The 12,917-nt window shown below is 30.5% G+C and overlaps 2 protein-coding genes across 3 annotated transcripts in view; one reads left to right on the top strand and one right to left on the bottom strand.

Moving 5' to 3' along the window:
* Positions 1 to 12,917, top strand: part of LOC138940739 (choline/ethanolamine transporter flvcr2b) — a 53,349-nt gene that overhangs the window by 22,301 nt on the left and 18,131 nt on the right. The window lies entirely within an intron of this gene.
* The window catches only part of LOC138940740 (uncharacterized), a 36,177-nt gene that overhangs the window by 20,419 nt on the left and 2,841 nt on the right, over positions 1 to 12,917 (bottom strand). The window contains exons 2-5 of the mRNA XM_070309895.1: positions 5,177 to 5,368; positions 4,787 to 4,905; positions 3,731 to 3,883; positions 3,537 to 3,620 (exon numbers count right to left, since the gene is read on the bottom strand). Coding sequence (XP_070165996.1) covers positions 3,537 to 3,620; positions 3,731 to 3,883; positions 4,787 to 4,905; positions 5,177 to 5,368 — 548 coding nt within the window. The remainder of the gene's footprint in view (positions 1 to 3,536; positions 3,621 to 3,730; positions 3,884 to 4,786; positions 4,906 to 5,176; positions 5,369 to 12,917) is intronic.

The following is a 12,917-nucleotide window of genomic DNA, read 5'->3' as shown; positions in this document are numbered from 1 at the left end:
TATTGTATATGAAAACGCGCGAGAATATGTTCAGCAAATTTTATTTTGCGCGAATGTCTCGGGGAGGGGGGGGGGAGGGAGGGGAGAATAATTTTTGAAACAATAAATAAGCGATTTTGAATACAGATGTGATGAAAAAGAGAAAACATCTTTTTTCTAATTTTCAAAAGCAGATCTCTCGGTAATATATTTACGCGAAAAATTTATAAAAATAATTCTTTTTTATAAATTTAATAATATGCGATATTTGAAAATATAGATTATTTTATTAATCGATTTAGTTATTTGAAGACAAAAGAAATATATACACATATATATATATATATAGGGGAGGTGAAAAAATATCTGCATGTTTAGTACATTGGCGATTTTTAAATTTCAATGAGACTATTTATATATTCTTCGAATGAATCAGACTTAACGATTATCATTTGACAAGATCGCGTTGCAATTATTCATTATTTCTTTTATAATTTCCTTCAATTAGCGAATCAGCTAATCATAAATCTCTCCTTCAAGTCAGAAATTGCAGTGATTCATTCGGAAAGAAGCGTTGTATTGTAAGATTCTGCGTTTCAGATTTTTCGTGTTATAAATGACGATTAAATGTTTTTCGCTACAAACAGTTTTGCAAAAAATTAGTTAGACAACTCGAAACTCCTCTCGCTTCATAATTAATTAAATCCTTGAATCTCAGAAAGCGTGGACTTTATTTGCTGTTTTATCTTTTCAATTATTTATATTTTGCATTGATTCTAAGATCTTAAGTAATGTTTAGATTTTTCGAAATTCTTCAAAATCAATTACTTTTAATATCAATTCAATATGTATACTGTTGCATAATGTTATTGAACTTTAATATCATCAAGCAGGCAATTACTAGAAGTCGGTATTTCTAGAATCTTTGAGCCTTTGACAAGAATATTTACGATCACCTTTGAAGTATCTTCGAAACTAACTTGTCCAAGTTTCAACTTTCGCCATCGGGAGCCAGTCGTTAAATAGCGATCGGCTTTCGAATCTACTTTATGAATCGTCTAAATGTTTCTTTAACGCGTCCGTATTATCATGCCATTATAAGTAACAAAGCTGATCGCGCATAGGATTCTCGGAATATTTTTTCTATAATTTATAACACATCCAATTGAATATAATATAAGAAGTCCTGTATATAGAACAGTTTTTTTTTATTTTTTTTTATTGAAGTTTTCTATGATATTTAAAGATTTGAAAAAAATTCTGATGTATTACTTATAATTTGCTACAGACATTAGAAAGTATTGGAGAAGTAATTTAAATTTGAATATAAATACCAAACTGATTTGTGTTTGTGTATGTGAAAACTACGAAGCTGAGATTTAAGCTAGAATAATTAAATATATATACGTACATATTTTCTTACGATAAAATCATGTTAAGAAGATATTTAATAATGCAAATTTGGTTTTAATACTTATTTGCATAAATTTATTTTTAGTAAAACTGCAATTCTACTGTTTTTTTGCTAATTAATTGTATTATATCAAATATATTAAAAATACTTGAAAGATTTGCAGTTGCTATTACTAAAAATGCTATTATGAATAATTGCCTTTGAAATTTTATAGATCAAATATTTTATAAAGGGAACGTATATCGTTATGGTACAGCGTGCACAATCTATCGACTTTGCACTGAACTACATACGTACACACGTTATATAGATTCTGCACGCACACATAAATGTTTCTTTTAAAAATATAAAAAATAAAATCTTAAAAATAAAATATACGAAATATCATATCATTAGTTTTAAATAGATATATTATATGCGTTATATTATATATACACTGAGAAAAAAAAGTTATTTCTTTGTATTTCTTTAATTGAAATATTGAAATATTTAAATCAAATACGACGCATTAAACCTAACATGACGTATATTTGATTTAAATACATAAATATTTCAATTAAAGAAATACAAAGAAATAATAATTAGTCGGACGAATTTAGTCAAGTCAACAACTTTTTTTTCTTCTCAGTCTATATATATGTCTATATCACTGACAAAATATAGTAATATATTATCTCAAAAGAAATAAACTTTTTATTGTAGCATTGTAATGCTACATTACCATACGATCTATCCAATCATAAGATTTCATAATGTTTAATATAATAAAAAAATGTAGTATATACTATATAAATCAATGAAATTGTAGAATTATTCTAGCAAAAATTTTCTTTTTTTTTTTTAGCGGGTAAAGAAACGATTCTTTTTGGACAATAAATAATGAACGTCTCATGATTTCTGTTCGCAATATCTAGGTGCTTCGATTTCTGAATGCTCATTGATAACGAATTTGCAATCTACTTTCTTCGCTGCGATAGAAACAGTCGATTTTCGTGTTTAACGGGATCACGTCGCGCTAGCCGTGGGAAAGCAAAATTGCGTGGAATGAGCCAAGTGAGAGGAGGAGGATGAGCTACGATAATTACGAACGTTGGCAGTGTCTTTTACGTAATCTCACTGTCAAGATGTCGCGGGCGCAGCTATAATGATTAAAATGCCTGGAGAACGGCAGCCAGGGTTGAAGCGAAACGGAACGCATTGTCTTCGTCAGGATTATCGCGGTTAATCACTGGTGTGCGTGATCGAGGCGAGAATACACTCGGTGTCAACCATAAGATTTATCCGTGAATTGTACTTGGTGTCGATCGCGTTGTTCTGTTCATGTTAAAATTTGACGGTTGTTTAACAAGTTTGAGAATCGAATTGATTTTCTCTCATTTTGAAGGAGAAGAAACATGTTGGGTTGAACGGAAAGTTCGTGCCGTCTTTTACTAACAGACGAAGACCGAAAAAACGGCACAAACTCTTCGTTCAACCCAATATATTAATAGTCTTACAGTAGTCCTTCACAGATACTAATTATTATCAAATTAATTAATTAAATAGTCATTTTATACATTTATGTTACGCTTATTGAAAATTTCGATCATTTATAACCAGTAGCGCATTTATATACAATAATTTATGATAATCATAAATATATTATATCATAAATATATTACGTATCCAATTTGAAATCTTAGTTGTATTTCGAAAGAAACATCCTGTATGAATGCGCTGTTTATAAATGTACTGTGGAGCTGTTGAAATTTATACGACATCTACCGAATTATTTTTCTGATAATGCGAGAATAAAACGTGTATGAGCGAGCTCGAAACATAAAATATATGTAGAAATACAGGTCACGGTACTTATATCTGAAGATTTCACTGCAAAAACTTGATATGAAACAATATGAACATGAAATCAAATATATATATATATATTTTTTTTTTGTAACAGTAACTTTTTGCAACAATGAAAATGGATTTAGCACTGAAGGCAATGATTACTATGCCCCTTATAAATCGCAACATATTTTGAGAAAATGTCTAAAAATTATTATCATAAATTTCAATATAATAGAAAAAAACTCTGTTTCTCTTTAATGCGATTAATAAAAAAGTATCGATTAAATTAAATAGTTATGAATAGTATACGTACTCATAAGAGATGTTTCCAGACATGTAGCCAATCGAGTCAAAGCGGTAATCATGGGCGGACGATGTTCCTCCAAAAATTTGTCGTCTGTTAATTGAAATTAATTGAAATTAATAAAAAAAAAAAAAAAAAATCTGATTATAGTTTTACTGTCCCTTATATTTTTAGGTACAATATATATTGTAGAATACACTTACATTCGGAATTTTCGTAGAGTCGATCGATCGACGTGTCGTCCACATTATCAATGATACCCTCGATTATCTTCTCGATAAAGTTTCGGATCATATGCACCATGCGCTTTTCTTCCTGTTTTTCCTGAATCTCCATGTTCGTCGTGACTCCATGTCCTGGAGAATAATTTTGAACATTCATAGAAAGTTTATTTTTGATATAGAAATTTGACGCAAAAAATTCGCGAATACAATTTTTTTATTATTGTTTAATTAAAATAAATAAATAAATAAATAAAAGTAATTGTCAAAATTAAGAAGAACGCGCTTGAAACTTATATTAATTTCTCAACACAAGTTTACATTATAAAATCGCGGATGTCATGTTCACGTAGAATCACGTTCTTTCAATGTTTGATTGATATATTGTATATATATATATATCACATTTCGCTATCTCGCACATTTCTCAATATCGCGAGATTATTCGAAACGCGCATCGCGTTTTGCCGCTGTCACAATCCACCAGCACGTTCGTCGCGAAAGGAAGAAAAGTTGCTTTCCAAATCTGGGATCGCACGTAAACCTTCTCGCTCGTGCTCTTCCCCGATCGAGCGCGTTGATACAATTCATGCGGTGGATCACGCGGCGCGCACAGAACAATGAGCATCGTCGTGAGAGACTTTTCGAGCCATTCTTACTGTTCACGTCAGTCTCCTTCCGTTACGCGACTTTTCCGTCTTGGAACAAGGACAGACGTTCGCCAATCACGGATAAAACAACGTGCGATACACAAAATAGCAAATAATAATAATTAAATTAATTAAGATGCAAATACGCCGATTATAATGTCATCGTCTCACGAAATATCATACTCTCGAAATATTTAGGATTGCTAAAGAGATCTGAAGTATAATGATATTTAAATTAGAAGAATAAACCAATTATAAATAAAAAAACACAATAAAGATGCATTAATTATGTCAGATATTATAAAATTTTTATGACAATTTGATCGCAGATCATAGAAATATATTTGATTGAACAATAAAAAGTTTATACAATATTTTTACACATTACCTGCAACGTAGACTCGCGATTTAGCAGTACCGAAGAAGCTATGCAGTTCCTCTTTCTCTCTCTCATTTGTTGTGCCACCGAAATTCTCGAACCATTTCTCATTCCTCTTTATCCACACCCTGTGAAATCAAGAATTTCGTTATCTTTAAATCTTAAAAAAAAAAAAAAAAAAAAATCAAAGAAAATCTTTACTGCTGAAGCTGTTTTGATTCAATATTAAATATTAAAAATAAAGGCAATAATATCTGGAAATAATTATACGCTTTGTTCATTGATAATAAAAAATAATTTTGCGAGAAAATAATTAAAAATTAGAATAACATTAATATCTCGTGTAAAAGATAAATAATGAACAATATATTACGATAAGTATGAATGTATTAGGGAGACCTTCGTTGATGACAGAATATGCAATGCCAAGCGTTATCCGATGTGTCCCAACGGGAACAGGACTTTCTGCAGGACTTAGCGCCGCAATCGTTGCAACGCACACCGCGATTGATTAAGAATGGTGCTAAGCAACAGGCGCAGCGGCCATCGTCCACAGCCTCTCGCTTCGTTTCCGTCGACTTGGAATTTTTCCTGAAAAAAAAAAAAAAAAAAAAAAATTGTTTATCTATAATGCAAATCTATAGATCTCACAAAAAAAAAAAAAAAAAAAAAATACATATCGATCATCATAAACTGCTCGCTTACAATACGTGTTGTTCATCTTGAATATTAAAATAATTTAAATGCGAATATGAGATTAAAAATTCAGATCTTATTTCAATTTATAATCATTTTTATAAATTTTATGCAGAATGTATACATAACAAACTAAAAGAAAACAACATTTATACTGAGTTTTTCAATTTGTCAAGTAGGCATTTTGCATAGTCGGTAATAAATATGATAAATTTTTAAGTAAAATTTGACATTTTGTTTGATACTCTTTCTCTCATACATTTTGATTATTATTTAGACATCTTATTATTAATGCAAATTAAAATTTTATTAATTAATATTTATTAAACTAGAAGATATATAGGTTTTATGTGCGTTTATTAGAAAATAAAGAACACGAGAGCTATATAAATACGCAGCATATTTATTTAATTAATATTAATTATGAAATTTACAAAAGAGATATATTCTGAAAAAATACAATTGTATACAAACTATGAATAAGAATAATATGGAATAATAATATAATTCGAAGTAAAAGCCGATCCTAAAAAAATAGCGAGCAATTTGATGAATGAATCGTTGATTGAATTTATTTATAGGATACAAACATCTTTTGCATGTACACCTATATAATGTAGGATGACATATTGTAATTGCAATCCATATCATACGTTGAACAAAATAATAAAATAATCGAAGGATAAGCGTGTATCACACGCAATAAAGCTACCGCAATTTATCATATTGTGAAGCCACAACGATCGACTCGAACTACGTATTCTAGGGCACAGTCGTTACATATTTACAACGTCGGTAACGGTACAAAATAACCGCATGCTTATTGCATATGCATGCACAGACTACAATGCGCATTTATTATACAGGATGCTTTGCAAAACCGTGACAATTGGAAAAAATTTGATTGTTCGATAGCAAAAATGAAGAACTTTGAAATTTTTTTAGACGACTAAAAATATTTTCATTGTATTTCAAGGACTTATCGCTTTCGATTTTTACTTTTTCACTGGAAATTATTTAAAATTAAATAATTTGAACGAATGTACTTATAATACATAATAAAATAATCACACAGATCGCAGAAATCTATAGGAAATTGATTTCTCTCTACTTTAGGTACAGAAATTAAATTTTAAAATTCCTAAATCTTTTGATGGCACATTATATTGTATTCATGTACTTTTCACCATTAAATAATATACAATTACAAACGCTAGTTTCCTAAACTAGAATTAAATATTTTCTTAAATAATGTCCTGATATTAATAATATGGATTAATGGAGAGTCGTATGATATACAATTTTTTTATTTTTGCTTAAGTTAAAATTTCATTAAAGAAAATTTTTAATTATTTGAAAATTTATTATATGAAAAAATATCAAGATATATTTTTGTAAAAAAAAAAAAAAAAAAAAAAAAAAAAAAAAAAAAAATCCACATTGTTTGAAGAAATTGTACTGGACGACAATCCTAGGACACCCTGTATGTATATCGCTATACGAGATCTCATATTATCGAGATCTATAATTGGCACGAGCCAATAGTACGAAAGAGAATGTGATAGAAAGTACGTATTAATAGAAACGGATACTCTGTTTTGTGCCGTAACGACGCATTTTTTTGCAGTTATCCTTTTTTCGGTCATTGCGCACGTTCTCAATTAGCGATTTATACTTATTTGGAAAGTGGCAAAAGTCAAATATAAATGTCATAAATCATGTGTCATGAGTCACTTGTAATGCGCGGCGCTGATTATTCCAGCTTTAATAAGATCTTTTAAAGTATCGCGGATATGGTGACTCGATTATTTAAAATACGCGTGCAATGTGATATTACTTATTTGTTAAACAATTGTATTTATCGATAAAGACAAAAATTATGCGATATTGTAAGAAAACAATTTTATTCGAAATGTATATGCGGTGTGTTTTTTATTGCAAAATCTATTTTTAAAAATTTGTTGAAGTCTCGCTTATGCCACTTTCGACGAAATTGATATAAATTATCGTTATTCCTAAACTTATCACATGATTTTTTAATCGTCGCGATCGAAAAAGACTGCGGCTGCGCTTAGTGGCGAGTGACTGTCCTCGTCTCGTTCCATATCAGAAGTGACGACCTTCACCACCACCACCTCAATAGTAATTAGCAGAAACAGGACCATAAAGGTCGCCATGTTATATCTCTCTTGACCAGGCACGACTTTGTCACTCTCGATTAAAAGCGTCGAGATGAAGCTAAAAACGTAAATCAGCATGTTGCTGATCGCGGAATACGTTTTCTTGCGAGAGCAATACTCGTCTTTCCGTTAACTTTGTCCTTCCGTTAACAATTATTTTTATTATTTTTTTATATAATGATACATGTTATAATATAAGTTTAACACACAAAATGAAGATTATAAGATTAATCTTACGAGTAGTTTTAACCAATTTTAGCCAAATCTTATTTCGATTTGGATAAGTATTTCTGTTCCCTTTCTAGTAATTTTACAATTAATCACAATTATCAACGTTGATCCTACTCTTTTTTCCTTTGCAATATAAATTTTTTGTTCTTTTCTAAATTATAGCACTAATTGTAGCGCTAATAATCTATACTATATTAATTCGAAACAAAGATTTTTTATAATAATTAATTCTGACTGACATTGGTTCAATCGAATATTCGGTGATTCGATTGAATTGGTGAAATTATACTTTGAACCAGATATGATGTTTGCAGACTTTGCACTTAATTAATTCCGACTTAATACGCGAAAGTGCTTTCGAGTCACCCGATTTTAATTTCGCATTTGCGATGTCAATCACGGTGATTCTGCATCCGACCCGCGATCTTCGCTTTCCCCGACGATTTTCCTCGGCTCATTCGTTCCGCATTTCCGTAAATTCCGTAATGTCTCGCTACGATCGCGTTCTACGCGATTCACGCTCCTATTTCGCTCCTAGTTACGCGATCGCGAAGTGGCTTTGCAACGCGCGCGATCGACACGAATTACGTTCTTTTACGTAACGATGGGTAATTAATCATAATCTATGCTGTTTTATTAATTTATATGCACGAGCATACGTCCCAGTTCAATATAAGAGTTCTCTGGCAAAAATTATATAAACATAGAAATTATATACTGGATTTATAATCTCAATTTAATGTATACGAAAGTTCTTTCAAGTATTATAAAATCTTAATTTTTGTGACAAAAGAAATAATCTATTTATAGTTTTTCACTTTTACTTCCTCGGTTTTATCTTATCGTTATACTTAAAATTTTTGTAATTTTTTTTTCGTTTTTTCGTTCACGTAGTTTTCACCGCGCTTTAATTTCTTCAAGTTATATGTTTAATTAAATTGTATTGTCTTTTCTTTTTCTTCCTTTTTTCTTGATTCTGTATTTTCCATTCTCTTCATTAATCCTCGTAATTATCTTAACTGGATCTTTGTGCGATCTTTTTTCGATGGATTAGGTTCTATTTTCATCTAATTATACCTCTTCGATTCTTTTAGATGATTTTGTCAATTAAACTTCTCGACTTTCTCTTTGATCGATTCTATTTTCTTATTGTCATGTGTCCCAGATTCACATGACTCTTTCTCGGATTTCACAATTCTTTCCTCTTCTTATGTCCCGTGCTTCATCTTCCTCAGATGATCTTCCTCTTAATCAGCTGTCTTCGCGTTGACTTCCTATAGTAAATATATTTCCTCTGTAGCCTCGTAATTCGTTCTCACAGAAATACCAGATCTTCTCGTTGTTACACAAGTTTCGATAAGCTTGACCGATCTTCTCGATCGAATTGCTTGAACGATGGACTCCCACGATCTCTTCTTCCTTTCTATTTGATTGATCTTGTTTTTTTCTCTAATATACATCTGTCAATTTATGATCGCTTTGTGATTCTACGAAATCTTAGATTTCTTCTCTCGTTACTTCTCACGCGTTAATCATCTTAGATAATCCTCTCTATTCAACGCCTACAGTCTCTTCTTCCTTTCACTTCGGTCGATCTTCTTTTATCTTAACAAACAGCAGACTCGCTGTAATATTATGATCTTGCGAAAATGTAAAAGCTGCTTCGATTTTTTCAGGTAATCCTTACGATCGAATATTTTCTTCTTTATACCTCTTCTCCTGCGATTCTTTTCATTTCTCCAGGTAACTTTCAAGAGTTTTTTTTTTCTTCTTTTTTAATCTTTTTAATCCTTACAAGTCTTTTCGTCTTCCTGATTATCTTCCCTCCACCTTGTAATCCACAATCGCTGCTTGATAGTCTCTGGTCCAGCGTCCACAGTTTGATATTTTAATACTCTGAACTAGGCACTTTATTTCAGTTTATTTCTTTACTGTTCTCTTGTAGATCGTTTTAATTTGAATTTTTTTTAGAAAGTTGCAATCCAAGTCGCATCTCTGATGATGTTGACGGAAGTGCGAGTTTGGCAAGCGGTCAGACCGCAGACGTGTTAACTCGCTCGACATGCCATTTCCATGGACCAGACACGCCGCAGAGAACCGGCACGATCGTATCCTCGTATCGGACTGTCGGCTCGAAAGTGACAGTGAACTGCCGTTGGCCGGGGAAACTCAGGATCGCGCGGTTATGCGCGTCGTTTTCTGCCGTTGGTAGGAATCTTCGCCACGACCATGTATTCCTTTCTCTTTCTCTCTCTCTCTCTCTCTCTCTCCTCAATCGATGACCCATGTTCGTGCGATTGATGGAGACTTTCACTGAATTTCGGCGGTCGCTCGAAACATTCGATTATGATAGGATCAGAAGAATCGCTGGTTCTTATTTCTTATCCTACTTTGGCAGAAATTGGCAAATGTTGCCATCTCATGTCGACAACTTCATGAAAATATGATGTAATATCGAAAGTTGAATTACGACACAGATGCATATGAATTCGATTTTTCAAAATAACTAATAATAAAGAATACCACGGTCATATCAATTTGAATTATTTTTTTTTTTTTTTAGAAAAAGTTCAACAAAAAGTTCCATTCTATGAAAAATATATTTTATTCCATATTAGAAAATGTATTAAAAATTAACATCTAACTGTTGAATTGTTTTCTCACAGTCTCTAAAAAACAGTTTTTATTATAATAAATGTGTAATTAAAGATTACCTTATACAGAATGTCCGCGTAAATTTTCGACAATATTTGGTGAAAACGTTAGTTTCAGTATACATTATTTTGATGTATTCACATTTTTATATGACGACGTTTTCTCAATTTTAACATATATACATACATTATGTTACTAAGCTCACTTTTTGCTGAATAATTACCAAAATATTTAATGTCAAATTAAAAATTTACATTAAACAATAAATTTCCGTTAGATATTCATTAATACAATTTATTTCGAATTATCGAAAAAGCGATAAGTGTGCGGGAAAATATTTTTTATACGTATATGTTTATTTCTATTGCACTATCATTTTGAAAATAATTAATATTTTTTTCCATCTCCTTAAATATAATAAAATAATCACAGTAGTCACGATGTAAGCTGATAATAACTTGAATGTAATTATTCGCTGAATAAATTAAAACTTTTTATGGAAATTATATTGTAGTATACATATACAATAGAAGCAGAAATATTAAATATATTCAATTCTTTTATAAATCTGAGATAATTTTTTATTCCTGCCGCATACACATTGTAGATTAAATTTATATGATAATGTGATTAGTAATAAGCCATATGGTATGTATACATACATATTTTGCACGAAAAAAAAAAAAAAAAAAATAGTTTTTTCATTTTCTAAAATTTTAATATAGAATCAATCATTAAAATTATAAAAATCATCGATAAAAAGTATGATCCACAGCAAATGATCAAATATTAACTAATCATTAGGAAATGGATCGTTTTCGGTGATGTGTGAGAGACTTCTTGTATACCTCGATCATTTCCTCATTTCTCCGCGTACGACAATTTACAGCTTCATCGTACTGCTATAATCCGATTACGTAATCTCTCGTGTAATTCTTTACTTTGTATTACATAATAATCACTTTTGATAACTGCGCAACACATATTGCCATAGCTTAGCATTAGACATTACTTAGCGAATCCTTGAATAACGATTATATATATTTGATCTTTTCTTGATGTACATAATATTTATACAAAGCTTTTGAAAATAGACAAGAATACCTCTGTGCCTTACAAGGGAAATGTTGAAAGTGTTCTCCTCGGATTTTGATCCAAAGTTCATCAAAATCGAAGGGGGACAATTCTCACACTTGCCTTGTCAGATGAGACATAAATAACAGGAACATCGTGAAAAAGATATATGTGATCGTTTCAATTTATGATTATATAAATTACTTTTTAATTTTAAATCGCTCTAATTTTTTATAAAGTTGATTTGTGTGATAAAATATGTTACAATTGATATTATATTAGTATATTTATTATAAAATGTTATTATTATTATAAAAAATATATGCAGTAAGAATTATCTGCAAACATAAAATAATTTTGAGATTGCATTTCAAGATTTTCTAGTTAATTTTTAATATACTTTTAATTTCATTCTCTCATTGAGATATATGTTGAGATAGTCTTTTTCTTTTCTTTATCGAAATAAATTATTTAATGAAAAATGAGACACAATAAACATATAATACGATGAGAAATAGTAATTTATTCATGAGCTATCTCTTTTCTCCAAGAATATCTTTTATTTATACAATATGTATTCTATTATCTAGTATGTATTCTGTTTCTATTATCTAGTATAATGTGAAATAAAAATTTAACATTACTTCATTAGTATATAATTTTGCAGATACATTACAATTATCGAGACCTAGTCACTATTCACATTTACTATTACTTACTTACCGTTTCTCTCGCTTTCTCCCGCAAAGGATTCTTAGAAAGAAATGTTTCATCGGTCGTTCAGCTTCAATCCTGTCTCACAATGAACACCAACGCGAATGTTTCGCGCTATTGTCATCGAGTAAAAGTAAGGACGATGAACTGTTTCTGTTTATCGTCCGACGTCGTTTCTTCGCCTTTGTTTCTCATATGATCAAAAAAAAATGTCCAAGTTTTCTATTAGCACACCTTCCACACATTTGTATTTTATTTTATTTTATTATGTTAGCGTTATTTCTCGATTGCGATTTCCTTCTTTTCTTTATTCGATATTAATTTTGTATCTCTGTGTCTTATGTTATTTTCTGTGAAACAACATATATAAAAATTTCGAGGATTTATGTGATGGAAGTATCATTGGCAATTGTATATGATTTCTTACATCTGAGGATGTTGTTCTTTATCGCTCTTAAAATAATCAACTTAAAGCAATCACGCAAATTTGTAGAAGATTAACTTCTAACGTTGAATAAAAATTTCATCGGTCTCAGTTGTTGCAATGACGTCAAATAACGCACATAGCATCAAGTTTGTCTGTCTTCTTA

This window comes from Polyergus mexicanus, unplaced genomic scaffold (assembly GCF_030449975.1).
Source record: "Polyergus mexicanus isolate NDT 795.1 unplaced genomic scaffold, iyPolMexi1.0 SCAF_17, whole genome shotgun sequence".
NCBI classification, from domain to species: domain Eukaryota; kingdom Metazoa; phylum Arthropoda; class Insecta; order Hymenoptera; family Formicidae; genus Polyergus; species Polyergus mexicanus.
Note: the sequence above shows the minus strand (reverse complement) of the source record. Positions and strands in the feature narration are given on the sequence as shown.